Here is a 14692-nt window from a genome sequence, read left to right as displayed (position 1 = left end):
CAAGACACAGTTCAAAAATCTGTCCTAGAGCTTTCCCTGGTGGCTTAGTGGTAAGGAATTTGCCTGCCAGTGCAAGAGACAGGGGTCTGGGAGGATCCCACGTGCTGTGGAATGACTAAGCCTGTACACCACAACTACAGAGCCTGTGCTTTAGAGCCCCAGAGCTACTGAAGCCCACATGTCCTAGAGCCCGTGTTCTGCAACAAGGGAAGCCACCACAATGAGATGCCCAAGCACCACAACCAAGAGCAACGCCCCCCAATCGCTGCAACCGGAGAAAAGCCTGTGCAGTAACAAAGACCCAGCATGGCCATAAATAAATAAAACTATTTTTTTTTAAACTTTTCTAGTCTGAGGGAGACTAAAAATAAAATTATTAAAAAAAAAAAAAAAACTATTTTAGACTGAGGGAGACTAAAAATATCTGACAACTAAGTATAGCACATGGTCTTAGGCCCCTTCTGGACACCTCCCATCCCCACCAAAAATTTTTAACATTTTCTTTTATGACAAAAGCCATTAGGAAGACAATCAGCCAACAACTGAATAAGGTCTGTAGTTGAGACAGCAGGGCTGTCTTGATGTTAATTTCCTGATTTGGATAATTATATCATGGTAAATGTCCTTGGTTTTAGGACAAACACACAAAGCTATCTAGTGGGTCACTTCCTCTCAAATGATTCAGAAAAAAAGTTATAGAAAGAAAGATTTTTAAAATGTAATAAATGTTAACATTTGGAGAAATCTGGAGGAAAGTATATAGAAATTCTCTGTATGAGTCTGCATCCTTTCCTATGTCTAAAATTATTCCAAAACAAAAAGTTAAAACTTGTGTGTGTGTATGAATTAATTGTATGAACATCATCCTATTGATAGATGATCTCACACAAACCACTAATCTGTTTTGTTGCTTTTTTGATACAGATCACTTTTAAAGTCTTGACTTAATTTGTTACAATATTGTTTCTATTTTACTTTTTGGGTTTTGGGCCACAAGGCATAGCTCCCCAACCAGGAACTGAACCACACCCCCTACACTGAAATCAGGGGAAGCTTTAACTTCAGATTTCAAAAGAAGTCCCCAAACCCATAATCCTTTGAAAGTCATATATAAGTCTTTTCAAAGGGAACTGATAACCATGTAAACTTCAAAACCACGCACCAAGTACTGAAGTTGATGTACTAACTAATTGTTTAAGCATTTCTGGTTCTCCCCTGATGATACCATTCCATCGTTTCCTAAAATGTATTTTAAAATACTGCAAGAAAGTATCCATGTATTAAAATATTAGTTAAAATTTTTGGTCACTAAACATATTAATAAAATTGTAATAATACTGACATTTCTTCTTATATCCCAGAGACTCATTCTATGATGTTGCTATTTAATTTAAGCCTTGAACAAATCCTGGTTTTAAAACGTAGTCCATTCAGCCAAAATGTTAATTCAGTGACTCTCAAATACTACCACTATCCCTATTTTGCCTAAGAGGGCCCTGGGGCACAGGGGCACAGAGCCAGACCATGGCTGGGCTAGGGTCCAAGGTCTGACTGCAGCCAAGCCCCAGTCGCAGACCCCTTAGCCACAGACACCGCCGGTCACTGGAGGATGCTTTTCTACCCTTCAGTCCTTGGGCTTCTCTCCACTGGTCCTCTCTCTTTTCAGTGCAAGGTGAAAGGAACACTTATTAAGGGACTCTGGCTAACTCTAGGCTCTCTTACCCTCTCCACTCCTTCCTGTATTAACTCTGCTTAGGAGGGCCTGGGAACACATGGGTGAAGATCTCTTTCCCACTTCAAAGCTTCAGACCAATGTCTCTCCCCCTGACAAGCATTTTATTAACAGAAACGTTTATGCTGTAAGTTAAATATGATGTGTTTTCATCTCACATATCCCTAAGACTCCCACTATACCTCTCCTTTATGCAACCCACCTAGAAATGTTTAGATAGATGATATGATTAATAAGTAATGGCTGTATCTAATTTGCATACAAATACTCACACATGTACAAGCAAGGGGGGCTGGTCAGGAGTGGCAGTAGGCAGTAGACCGAGTCACCAGATGTACTGACCAATACTGCATATTGCAGTATCTAAGGACCCAAGTTTACCTCCTCAAGATGTCAAAGCAAAACGCAAGGGAAACTGAAGGGGGAAAAAAACAGATCACGTGGAGCTGCACAGCAAAGACAAGCAAAGAAAGATTAAGATTGCAATGAATACTGTCTCTGAAACTATAAAGACACCCACCATTAAGCCTCTGTCTCTACCCCAGGCAGAAGCAGTGATTACAGTTCCTCCTCTTAAAGGGCTGGGGATGCCACTGAAAAGAATGAATGTAGAGACGTTGCTTATTACTCATTTTTTCACTTGTGCGCCATTTCTTTGTATCTTGCTCCAAATGGCACTTTTACATTAATTTGGCCTGTCCACTTCCAGGAGAGGGGAAATGGCAGCACTGTCCCTGGAATGATGGCTTCACAACTTTCAGGATAGGTGACTCTGGGCTCTTCCACTTACTCAGTCTCAGCATCCTTGTGGATAAAACAGAGATTGTACCATCAGACGTGGTACCAGTTGTAAATGGTATAACAGAGCACCCTGCAACACTACAGGTGCCTACAGGCTGCTTTTTAAAAATATTGAGGTTTAAATATTCATGCAGTCAACATTCAACACATGTCTATGAATCATTCATCATGGGTCAGGTGTTCGAGTTTAACAAAGAAATATTTCGAGGTGCATTTCCTCCATAGCATTGCTTTCTGCCAGAGTTGCTGTGGATCTCCCTGCGGGGGGGGGGGGGGGGAGAGGGTAGAACTCCAGGGGATACAGCTGAGCTCCCATCCTGTTTTCATCGCTCATAACCTCATAACCGTCTGATCTTGGGCAAGCACCCCATCTCACTAAGCTTGTGCTGCTTATCACCGGGAGAGCTGGATGGTCCTTCCCGGCTCAGAGGGCTGCAGGATACCCAAGCAGAGTCCTTGCACAAGAATCTCAGAGAGGAACACCCAGTGCACTCCTAGAAGGTATGCGCAATAAATCCATCTGATTCTAGTGACTCTGGTATACCCTTTTTGGAATTTACAGAGAAGAGTATAGTCCCAAACATCAGAAATCACTACTGCCAACAAATCTGGATTCATAAATTGATCAGCTTTTCTTTTCCCCTTTCTCTCCCTTGTTGGTTATTTATTTTAAATACAGCAGTGTGAAACTGAACTTTTCATACCGCAGTTCCTATTTCTTTTTTCTTCCTTATCATTAGATCCATCTATTTCTTAATCACAGTTACTATCTCATATTTACATCTCTGCTCTTCCACACAACATACTTTCTATAGACATTCCTACAAATAACGGCCCTGTTTACTTTACAAAGTATGTAAGACAATTACCTCACTAAGATTAGTGCCTTGTAATATGCAAATTCCCAGGAGGGCTTAGCTAGGACTTCCGGAGCCTCCCCAACTTCTATTAACCATACTTCTGCAGTTAGCACTCAGTCATGTCCGACTCTTTGCAACCCATGGAAGCCCCTTATAATTCTTTCCGCCATGCTACTGTTTTCAGAAAGAGACCACCTAGAAGGTAAATTTGGGAAGTGAATGAAAATGTATCAGATTACCTGATTCCTAATTTTAAACCATCTTACACACACGCGCGCGCACACACACACACACACAGAAAAGGGATGGTGATGGGGACTAACATTGTCTGCAAATCTCTGTGTAAATATTTAGCATTTACTTCTTTCACAGTCAATTTACTCCAAGAATTACAAGTGATTGGGGGGGATTTTTAATTTCTAAAGAACTTGTTTAAAAGCAACCAATTTATAAAATATTTTACAAAATGCACAATAAGAAAATAATATTTGCATACTTGGTTCACCAGAGCTCGGTTTGTTAACCAAACTATGTTGTAATCCAAATCGCAGGGGTAGGAGCCAGCCTGCTCCTCCCGCCTCGTTCCTTGCAAGACACACTTGTGTATTCTTCCAAGCCTCACTGATTTCAACCAGGAAAGACAGTCCCTCAACCCTGTTTAGAAAAGTTCATGTCTATGTTAGCAGATAACCACTGTTTTCTCTGAAGGCAACAAGCTAGTGAAGCTCCTGGGGTTGCCCTCTAAAGGTTGCTTAACACCTGTGGAGCATAGACAGTATACTAGAGGAAGAATTTGAACCACAGCTGCTCACTCACTTATACAACTATTTATTTGGGAAGCTACCTTCTCAGGTCCAAGTTGGAACAAACCTACCCGCCCTTCACTCAAACTGATAACTCACAGATTCCTGAACAGAAAGACAAAGGTCACCTGCCCTTCTTCCAAGAGGAGGAGGAGCTAGGGGCATCAGGCATGCGTAGAGAGTCACAAGAGTGGAATGGGAAGACCCAGACTTTGCACTCACAACGAATTTCAAATCTTTGTGCCGTTAATGACCAGTTGTGTGACCTTAGAGAGACACTTGACGTCTACAAGTCTGTCTGCCCAGCAGCAAAATGGGAATAGCAAGTATTTATTTCTTAGCAGGTCAGAAGCAGTGACAAGTGTTCAAGTTTTAGGAACCATTGCCGAGTTCTTTCCTGGTGGGTGGGCTGTCAACAGCCTTCAAGAACAGCAACTAAGAACACCCACTTCACCACACATTTGCCATTTAACGGTCTTAGTAAGACAAAACCTTTGTTAATCTGATGGCCAAAAAATGGTGGTTGTTTTTAACTATTCACATATTTAGTAGACATTCAACGTTTCTTCTTCTCTGAATTTTTTGTTTACACTTATTTTATACTTATTTTCTTCAACTGGGATGAAAACTTAGAGCTTTGTTCCTCCTTTTGAATGAAACACGGGGTTGACCAAAAAGTTTGTTTGGCTTTTTCTGTACAATATTACGGAAAAACCCAAACGGCTTTTTTGGACAACCCAACAGATTTCTAAGGGGCTTCCCTGGAAGCTCAGTTGGTAAAGAATCCACCTGCAATGCAGGAGACACCAGTTCGATCCCTGGATTGGGAAGATCCCCTGGAGAAGGGACCAGCTACCCGTTCCAGTATTCTGGCCTGGAGAATTCCATGGACTGTATAATCCATGGGGCTGCAAAGAGTCGGAGCAACTTTCACTTCCAATAGATTTCTAAACTGCTGGCATGGTTTGAAAGTGTGCCTGTGACTTCATTTCCTGTCCTGAGGACTCCAGGTGACTGGGTCTCATCCCTTACTACTTCCACAAAAACTCATGAAAAGAGCCATGTTCAGGGAAACATTTTTATGATTTAATTTTCAAATTTTGAAGTGTATTTCTAAACTAAAAGGTCATTTTTCCCCTGAAAATCTGTAGGCTATACAAGGAGATTCAACCAGTCCATCCTAAAGGAAATCAACCCAGAATATTCATTGCAAGGACTGATGCTGAAGCTGAAGCTCCAATACTTTGGCCACCTGATGCGAAGAACTGACTCATTGGAAAAGACACTGATGCTGGGAAAGATTGAAGGCAGAAGAAGGTGATCACAGAGGATGAGACGGTTGGATGGCATCACTGACTCAATGGACATGAGTCTGAGCAAACTCAGGGAGACAGTAGAGGACAGGAAAGTCTGGTGTGCTGTAGTCCATAGGGTCACAAGAAGTCTTAGTGACTGAGTGACTTAGTGACTGAACAATACACATAATGAAAAGAAAAGAATTAGGATTCTGAACCTAAAGCCTTTAGAACCTTAAAGGTGTCTGAAAAATTGAGGGAAAACTCGGAGCATGTCAGAAAGAAGTTGCCCGGTACCCCAGAGGCATTCCCTGGGCAGCACACACAGTATAGAGGAAAAGGCAAGCCCCCCTTACCTCCCCCATGTTCCCTCATTCCCAAATGCCAAGGTTTTGGAAACTGCAATTATTTCATTGCTCCCTTAATCCAATCCAGTTTAGGAGAAGACAATAAAACATGGAACATATAAAAACCGCCTCTAAAAATACATTATTAGATTAGCCAACATGGGGCAATTTTCTACCAGCTTTTATGCGGTCAGTCCTTTCCCATCCCTAATTACTTATCACGTCCCAACATCTGGCCCTGACTGCAAATGAGTTGGGTTTTGGTCCCCCACCTCTATCCCCCATCAAAGTCAGCCAGCTCCAGACAATAAAAAGAGGAAAAATTTCCCAAGTGTGTGTCATATCTTTCAATCAATGCACAAACATTTCATTATTAACATGTAGCTAAAAGGTTCCCAACAAGTTTGGCTTTATAACTGGGTACAGAGAAAGGGCCTGTAGTTTGCTCACTGCCAACAAAAACCCCAGCCAACCTGCCCTTGGTTTTTCTGAGAATCTCAAAGCCATCTAGCCAACCAATGCACTCCGCTCTCAATTTCTGCAACTCCACCTCTGCATTTTTCTACATCCTCTTCAATTCTTGGGCTCGCCTGCAAAGTCAGGAGGACAACACCTACTGTTTGGTAGATGGAGCTGCACAGTATCCTCCATCTATAAGGGAAGAAGACTGCCTTCTTCTCAAAGTTCTCAGTCTCATCTTTTCCTCCCTCTGTCTCCCATTCACCCTCCACCCTACCCTGTACAAACAAGCTCCCTCTCCAGCATCCTGCAAGGAATCTCCACAGCCTGCAGCTCTTCCCCTCCATCTGCCACAGCACATCTGTCCAGGGTCTGGTTTTCCAACACCTTCCAGGTTATGGTAGACCGGAAGTAAAGTGTACAGGATACAAGGCTGCTCGTGTGTGTGTGTGTGTGTGTGTGTGTGTGTGTGTGTAGAGTCTGGTGTGGGTTCTGGCTGAGGAATGAGCGACGGGCCACACTCTCGTGTGTGTGTGTGTGTGTGTGTGTGTGTGTGTGTGTGTGTGTAGAGTCTGGTGTGGGTTCTGGCTGAGGAATGAGCGACGGGCCACACTGCAGGACCAGTCCTGGAGATAGCACCTGAACGCCTGACTGAGAAGCCTGAAGCTAGTATCTATCCCTGACTACCTACCTTTTTTTTAACTTCTCTCCTTTTGGCTGCGCTGGGTCTTCCTTGCTGCACTTGGGCTTTCTCCGGTTTCACCAAGCGGGGGCTACTCTCCAGTTGTGGTGCACAGGCTTCTCACTGAAGTGGCCTCTCTTGCTATGGAGCACAGGCTCTAGGTGTATGGGCTTCAGTAGCTGTGGCATATGGGCTTAGTTGTTCCTTGGTATGTGGAATCTCTCCTGGACTAGGGATCGAACCCATGTCCCTTGCACTGGCAGGCGGATTCTTAGCCACTGGACCCTGGAAGTCCCCTACCTACCTTTCTCATCACCACACACCTGAATACTGCTCTCTGTGGGCACCAGTTACTTCCCGATTAGTGACTTCCTAAAGCTCCTTTTGACTTCTCAGTCCTCTTATTGCCTCTCTCTGTGGCATCTGACCCTGAGGACACCCCCCTCCCCTCTCTCTTCCCTCCAGCTTCTGTGCCATCACCATACCTAAGGTCTCCTCCCTCCTTAGCAAGTGTTCCTTTCCATCCTCCCTCAGTGATTTCTCTGCTCTGATATTCCCCCTCCTTTCTTCTCCCACTCCTTGCATCATCCTATTGCTTCAGTTTCAACTATTCCCTTAATATCCTCTCAAACTCAAGGTGCCACCAATGAGACTCAGCAGTTCCTCCAAGTGAGAGCCTCTGATAAACTTGTGTGGGCTTTCATTACTCAAACAGTTCACGATAAGCATCCGTCCAGCACTGGGGAGGCAAAGATGGCAGAGCACGGCCCCATCTGCTCCAAGTCACCCCTCAGGTCATCCAGGCTGACATTAGCAGTTACCTGTGACATCAGCCACCCCCTCCCTCCCTCCCTCCCTTTCTCCCTTCTTCCCTCCCTCCTTTCCATCCTTCCATCTACCATCTCTCCAAACACAAATTCAAGCAACCATGCCAGTCTCCCACATCCTACTCTTCCTTCCCATTCAAATATTCTAAGCCCCTTTCACCTCACCCCTGGACTCCCCTGAGTGTCCCAAGCATTCTAGCTCCTCCCAGGTCCTCTCTCCACAATCACTATTATCCTTCTAAGCACAAGTACAAGTCACATTGCCTCCCAGCAGAACTTTGGATGGTTCTCTGCTGCCTCTTAAATAAGACCAGATTCCTTCACTGGCTTTCAAGGTCTGGCCCTTTATCTTTCCAGACCAATGGAAGAACTTTCATTGCCCAAACGGCCCTGACCTTTCCCTTCCTCCATGCCTATGCTCTCCCTCTGCTGCCTTCTACCTCAAGACATGGGTGCAGAACTTCCACTTTTCATTCTAACCACCTTACTACTTTTAAGTTTTTTATTGTCAACAAGAATTACTTTGTTACAATATTGCTTGTTTTATCTTTTGGGGGTTTTTGGCCAGGAGGCATACGGGATCTTAGCTTCCTAACCAGGGATCAAACCCATGACCTCTGCACTGGAAGGTGAAGTCTTAACCACTGGATTACCAGGGAAGTCCCTCAACAAGAAGTACTTTGAACTAAAGAATGGTGAGTGACAGGGACCAATTTAAAACAGTTTCCTTTACCTGCTTTCCTTGACCATGCCAGCCCCAAACAATTTTTCTACTCTTTATTCTTCAAATTTTCCTCTGAACTAGCTTGACTCTTAACAAGAGCCTTCCTAATGGTCTGTACTAACATTACTTCTTCCTAACTCACTTTTTAAGTCCTTCAGGGCAAAGTTGGTTCTAATTCATCCTAACTCTCACAGCCCCTTAGTCATTGGCCATGATAAGTCCTCAATAAACATCAGATGAAGTCAAGGAGTTACGACCTTATCTTAAGGATGCCAATCTGAATTTCCTCAGCTTAGCCAGTAAAAAAGGACTCTAACTTGGAATATAAGTAGGATCTTTGCATAATGCATTTTCCAGTGAGATAATCATTTAAATTCCTTTTTTATGCCACAATTTTTGGGGTAACTCTGCACATCACTGTAAAGCCTGGGACACTCTGCGTTGTAGGTTAGATGTGTGTGTATACAGGCACTAACCTACTTTCTCCTCAAGATTCCCTAGAAGTGAGATCAATGAAGAATGAAACCAACCCAAAACTTTCCAAAACTATAACAGAGCAAGCAGGTATTCCCTGCCGGATCCACCCACTCAAAGAAAAGGGACTCTGCAGAGTCTGTCACTAACTGTCACCCCAGCAACCTAAGTGCCAAAACTTCAGCAACGCAGACAGGGTACTCGTAAATGCTCAATCCATGTGAAAAGACCTCATTAAACCCTGAGTTATATTTAGAAAAAAATGGAACAGAAGTTAAATTTAGATGAAATGGCTTAAAAGAACTTTCCCAAAAGCAGCATGTTTATACTGATCTTTTACACTGATCTTCCAAAAGAAAAAGTTTGACTGGGCTTTTACATACAACTCCAAAAAAACCCCAGAAAACTTCTCTAATACATACACAAAGATTTCTGCTTGGGTTCCTCTGTATCAGATATCAGCAAGACTGCCCATGGGATGCAATGGGATGCCAAGGACTTAAAAAATGGGCCCACGTTTAGAAGACAGAGGAACTGCATACAGAAATTTGAGTTGTGATGGCCTGAGAAATGTATGAATGAATAACTTGGAGCTTGAGCAGCACAACAGTAATTCTAAAATTTATAAATAGGAGCCCAAACTATCGATTTCCTCAGTGACTCTACCTGCAACCGTTCTTTTCCAAAATGTCATTAGCACTCACACTACGGTCACACTCAAAACTCCTATCACTTTGTAGCTCGCTCGCTGAACCACACTCCGCGTTTTCTCTTTGGTTCTGACTCGTCAGGCTATTTTTGACATCTGCTTTCTTCTGCGTTGACTTACATTTTCCTAACAAAATTCTAGTCAACAGCACTGAGGTGGTTTAGTAAACTGGTGAAGTCTTTTCATGAATGAATGTATAATTTTGGGTGACTCTTGGAAGGAGTGAAAGGTGGTTTGCGGCAGTTAGTCCTCTCTTCACAGGCCACAGGGTCCCCCCGGGCTCCAGAGGAGAATGAATCACGGCTCAGAGGCTTGGCACACGCCCCAGGTTAAGGGGACCTCTTCTCTAAAGAGGCTCAGGAAGAGGCCACTTCCCAGCCAAGCCAGATTGGAGGGCAAAGGACACAACGCGTGGGGAGGAAACAGCCAGACTGGAGGACTGGCTGGCCCCCAGTTGTCCCAGAAGGAATTTTGCCAGTGGGCGAGGGTGCTGCAGCCCTGCTGTTCGCTATTCCTAGGGTCAATTAATACTCTGAAAACACTCCAGCCAAATCTCATTTTTGCCTCTGGTTTGATATTTCCAAGCAGAAGAGAACTGAGGTTGCCTGGTTTTATACCACTTATAGACCTCAGAGCAGCCAGTCCAGGCTTGTGAAACTTGGAGGTGAAACCAAAAAAGACCAAGGCTGCTAAACCAGAGAACAGGTCATACATTCCAGGCACCACTCCCCTCACCCTTCAGCCACCTTCCTCCCTCTTCTTTCCTCCCAATATCCACGTAAAACATTTTACCAGGCAGGGATCCCCACAAAGGGCCACTTTGTCTGCACCTATAGTTTACCTTCAGTGAGAATCACATTAATTTCACTAATATAATCATTCAGCAGAAAAGCATCATCTCAATCTGAGAGTTCAGACAATCAAGTGCTTAACTAACAGTCACTGATGCCCAAACACAGGATCAAATTAGCAGGTTCTACTGAGCTGATATAAATGCAGGAAACATCAATGAACTCCGTAACCAGGCAGGTCAAAACCCAATGACAGACACATAAGTGGCACAGAATCCATGGAGGCATTGAACTTACTTCTGCAAGGGCAATTCACCGGGGAGGCAAGATAGAAACAAAAGAGTGAGATGAGACATACCAAGTCTCCTATGAAGGGTAACAGGGAGAGGGTGAGTGTTCTTGGAGGCTGAAAAAGCAGGATGGCAACATGGGCTCAGGCAAGGAACAGCTGAAGGGATGAGCAGGAAAAAGTCAAAAGCATGCAGAGGGGAAAGCTCAGCTTCCACCAAGGAGGACTCCAAAAGTCCCATGCAGGTCTGGATATAGTAATCAGGAAGCCCCAGGCCCAAAAAGAAGCAGCCTTTCGGAGCTCTTAGTAAAAGAAGATGTAAAATGGTAAAAAGAAAGAAGGGTGGTAAAAGATGGTAGCAGGAAGGAGGGGACTGACACAAACAAAATCTGTCCCACTTCAGGGCTCTTGAGGGGGAGGGGACGAACAGCATAGGAAGACAGGGAGCTGTCACCATTCTGTCACCAGAAACCCACTCCCGTATTCTTGCCTGGAAAATCCCACGGACAGAGGAGCCTGTCGGGCTACAGTCCATGGCAAAGAGTCAGACACGAATGAAGCTACTTAGCATGCAGTGAGAAACGGGAAAGAGAGAGCCAGATCCAGGCAAATAACTGGTGATATTTGGAACACTTCTGGTGACTTTATCTGCATCAGGACACGGATCTAGATCGGTGCTGAGTCACAGAAATGCCAAACTCCTTTTCCCAGACATCTAAAGGTAAAAGGGAGAAAAGGGACTGCGGTAGTGTGACCTCACACACAATTACAGAAACCCTACTAAAACCTTCGGAACTGAATTACATCTGTGGACACCTACGAGAATCTGTGAAAACCTAAACAAAGGCTTGTTTTGCTCAACTTTTACTGACACCTTCTTTCTTTTTATATGAATGAGAAAAAGCAACCGCCAGATGTCCCATTTCAGCTTATATTTCATTTCATTTCAGGATTTATATTCATTTATATATATTATATATTATATTCATTTATATTTCATTTCAGGACTTATATTTGGGAGGCCCCAGGATGCTCCAAGGCAGGGCCAAGGATGCAGGGTCTTCCCTGCTTGAAAGGGAAAGCTGTGTGGCCCCACTCAGCTCTAGGTTGGTCAGAGTCCTCAGCCTCCACTTGCACGCCCCAGGGGCCTGCCGAGCGACCCCTCTGAACCTCCGCACACGTCTCCGCTCTCCACGGACCGCTGGACCATGACAGCAGGGACGGTCCATTCAGCACCAGCGTTTCCCAGGCAGCCCTTTAATTGTGATCGTCATTGAAGGGCAGCTTGAGCATAAAGTGAGTTTGTCCGGCCAGCTCTTAAGGAGCCAAACACCTCCCACTCCGAATCAAACACGAACTGGCAGGCGCTGGGAAACTGGGCAGGAAGCAAAGAGAACCACTGTGCTGTGCGAGGCGCCCAAGCAGCGCGCAAGAGCCTGGCACGTAGTAGGTAGGCGTTCACCCAAGATCTGCCAGCGGACCTAGCACCCGGGCTGGGGGCCCTCGGGTGGGGTGGCAGCTCAGGGCACACACACACACACACAAAACCCGGCCAGCCCAAAGGGCTGCAGCCCTCGCGACGCGGGGGGCGGGAGTTAGAGCCTGGGAGGGGGCGAAGGAATCCGCCCTCATTTGCACGTCGTCTGGGGCCCGGTCAATTTGCTTAATCACCGCTCTAAATGCCAGCGCGCAGCACACAATGCGCGCCCATTAACAGGTTTAAAGTGTCGCAGCGCTCGCTTTAAATGAGAAAAGCCGGCAACAAAGGGAGAAAAAGCCAAGTTCCTCAACTTGAAGAATGCCTCGATTCGCCCTCGAAATCATCTCGGCGAGTTTAAAATCCCGAGCTCTACAGAAAAGTTGAGGCCCCAGCGCAAGGGATGGGGGTGGGGAGGGGGTGTGTGTATGTGTGTGTGTGTGTGTGTGAATAACCCGCCACGAATACTGGGTTTCTTAGGAACCGACTCTTAGCAGCCCCGCGAAGCTAGAGTCGCGGGGCAGCGTCGCCAACCCACCTCCCCCGGCCCCACTGCCCAACTGCCAGGGAAAGCGGACCGATTTCCAGGAAGAAAGCAAGACCACCTCCCCCCTCCACGCCCCGCTCAACACACACTCCCGCCCAACCGGCACAAATCCAAGTTTTTCTTTAGCGCGAGCAAAGAATTCTGGACACTAAGGAGAACGCCAGAAGTGGACCCCGAAGCGGCTCCCCAGCCAAAGGGGAGAATGTAAGGGAATGTTCCAGGCACTCCCAGCGCAGCCTAACCCTCGACTGCCGGAGTGGTTCATCTCCGTAAGCAAGTTCTGCCCGGGATCTTCCCGGGACGGCCCCATCCCCCACCCCGTCGCCGAGCCCGGGGGCGCATCTCTCGGGCCCCGACCGCCCGCGCGCCGGGGCGCGGCGGGACGGGCACTCACCGTGCGCGCTCCTCCGGGAGACAGGGGTCCGTTGGGAAGGTACGGGCTGCTCAGGTCCGGGATCATCAGGAACGGGTAGCCAGGGTAGGGGGGCCCCTTAAAGAACGCGCCGTCCTGGGGCCTTCTCACTGCCGGTAAAACCAAGGCGGGGGTGAGGCCGGGGCCCTCCGGACAGCGCCTCGGTAAGGGGTCCCGGGGCGGGGACCGGGAATCCAAGCGCCCCCCACGCGCGCCCCAGGACGGCTGAGGCCGACGGGGGCGAAGAGCAGGGGCACGGCCACCGGGGCGAGGGGGACCGAGGGCGACCCGAGCCGAGGCGCCAAGCGCAGCGGGGCCAGGAGCGGGGGACAGCCCGGACCCGCACGTACCTTCGGCGAAATAGTCCCGTGGCTTCTGGAAAGCGTCCCGGGCGGGCTGCGGGCGCCTCTCCGCCTGCGAAGGAGACACAAAGGCGAGGGCGGGTGAGCGGGCGCCGGGCCGGGGTCCCGGGGGTCGGCCGCGGGGGCTTCCTCACCTCCGAGTCCGAGCTGCTGCTCTGGTTCTCCGACTCGTTGACCAGGGACGACTTGACTTCGTCCAGGTCCCGCTGCGCCGACGCGCTGTCGCTGCTCGGCTCCTGCTCCTCGCCTCCCTCGTCCTGGAAGGGGATCAGCTCGTCGTTGGCCCCGAGGTCGTCCCCTCCGCCGGCTGCCCCGGCGCCCGAGCCGCCGCTGCCGCCTCCCGAGCCGCCGCCGCCGCCGCCGCCGCCGAGCTGGGGCATGGTGGGGCCGCGGGCCGGGGCCGCCGCTCTCCGAGCCCCTCGCCGCCCGCGCCCGGCCCGGCCCGGCGCCCGCCCCTCCCTCCCTCCCTCCCGTTCGCCGGCCTGCTCCGCTCGCCGCCCCGGCGGCTGCAGCAACAAAGTTTTGACAGGGCGTGGCCCGGAGGGAAGCGGGGCCGGCGCGACCGGACGGGGGCGGGGGCGGCTCGGCTCCGGCCCCTAGGGCAGCGCGGAGCCCGGGGCTCCCCAACTCGCTGCTGCCGCCGCCGCCTGCTCCACCGGGGCGTCCCAGCGCCTGGCCCGCCGGGGAGGGGCGAGCGGGGAAGGAAGGAGGGACCGGCGCGCGGGGCAGGGGGGCCGGAGGGAGGAGCCCCGGCTGCAAGCTGACACCCGCGCGCCTCGCGGAACGCGGAGAGCCCCGGCGCGCACACACTCGCCCTCACACTCGCACGCCGCTCGCTCACACCTTCCCAGGCTGCGCCTCCCCGCAGTGCGCGCACGGCCTGGCCCCCAGACTCACCCGGACCCCTTCCCCGAGCCCCATCCCGCACTCCCGCGGGCCTGCCCCCCGCCCGGCTCTGGGCCGACCGCTCGGGTCCCGCCCCCACCCCTAGGCATCCCCTAACTTTCTTCCCGAGAACCCCGAGAACTCCGCAGCAGCTCCACACCCCCTCCCACCGGATCCGCGCGCTAGCGGGCGGCACTGCCCCCTGCGGGAAAGCTC

The 14692-nt window shown here is 48.8% G+C and overlaps 1 protein-coding gene across 2 annotated transcripts in view; it reads right to left on the bottom strand.

The window, feature by feature from the left end:
• Positions 1 to 14083, bottom strand: part of TCF7L1 (transcription factor 7 like 1) — a 187018-nt gene extending 172935 nt beyond the window's left edge. The window contains exons 1-3 of one of the 2 annotated variants that reach the window (XM_043468693.1): positions 13726 to 14083; positions 13580 to 13643; positions 13212 to 13339 (exon numbers count right to left, since the gene is read on the bottom strand). In XM_043468693.1, coding sequence (XP_043324628.1) covers positions 13212 to 13339; positions 13580 to 13643; positions 13726 to 13971 — 438 coding nt within the window. In that variant the 5' untranslated portion in view covers positions 13972 to 14083. The remainder of the gene's footprint in view (positions 1 to 13211; positions 13340 to 13579; positions 13644 to 13725) is intronic. The other variant, XM_043468694.1, reaches the window with a different exon arrangement.
• Positions 14084 to 14692: the final 609 nt, after the last annotated feature.

Source organism: Cervus canadensis, chromosome 5, assembly GCF_019320065.1.
Source record: "Cervus canadensis isolate Bull #8, Minnesota chromosome 5, ASM1932006v1, whole genome shotgun sequence".
Classification (NCBI taxonomy): domain Eukaryota; kingdom Metazoa; phylum Chordata; class Mammalia; order Artiodactyla; family Cervidae; genus Cervus; species Cervus canadensis.
Note: the sequence above shows the minus strand (reverse complement) of the source record. Positions and strands in the feature narration are given on the sequence as shown.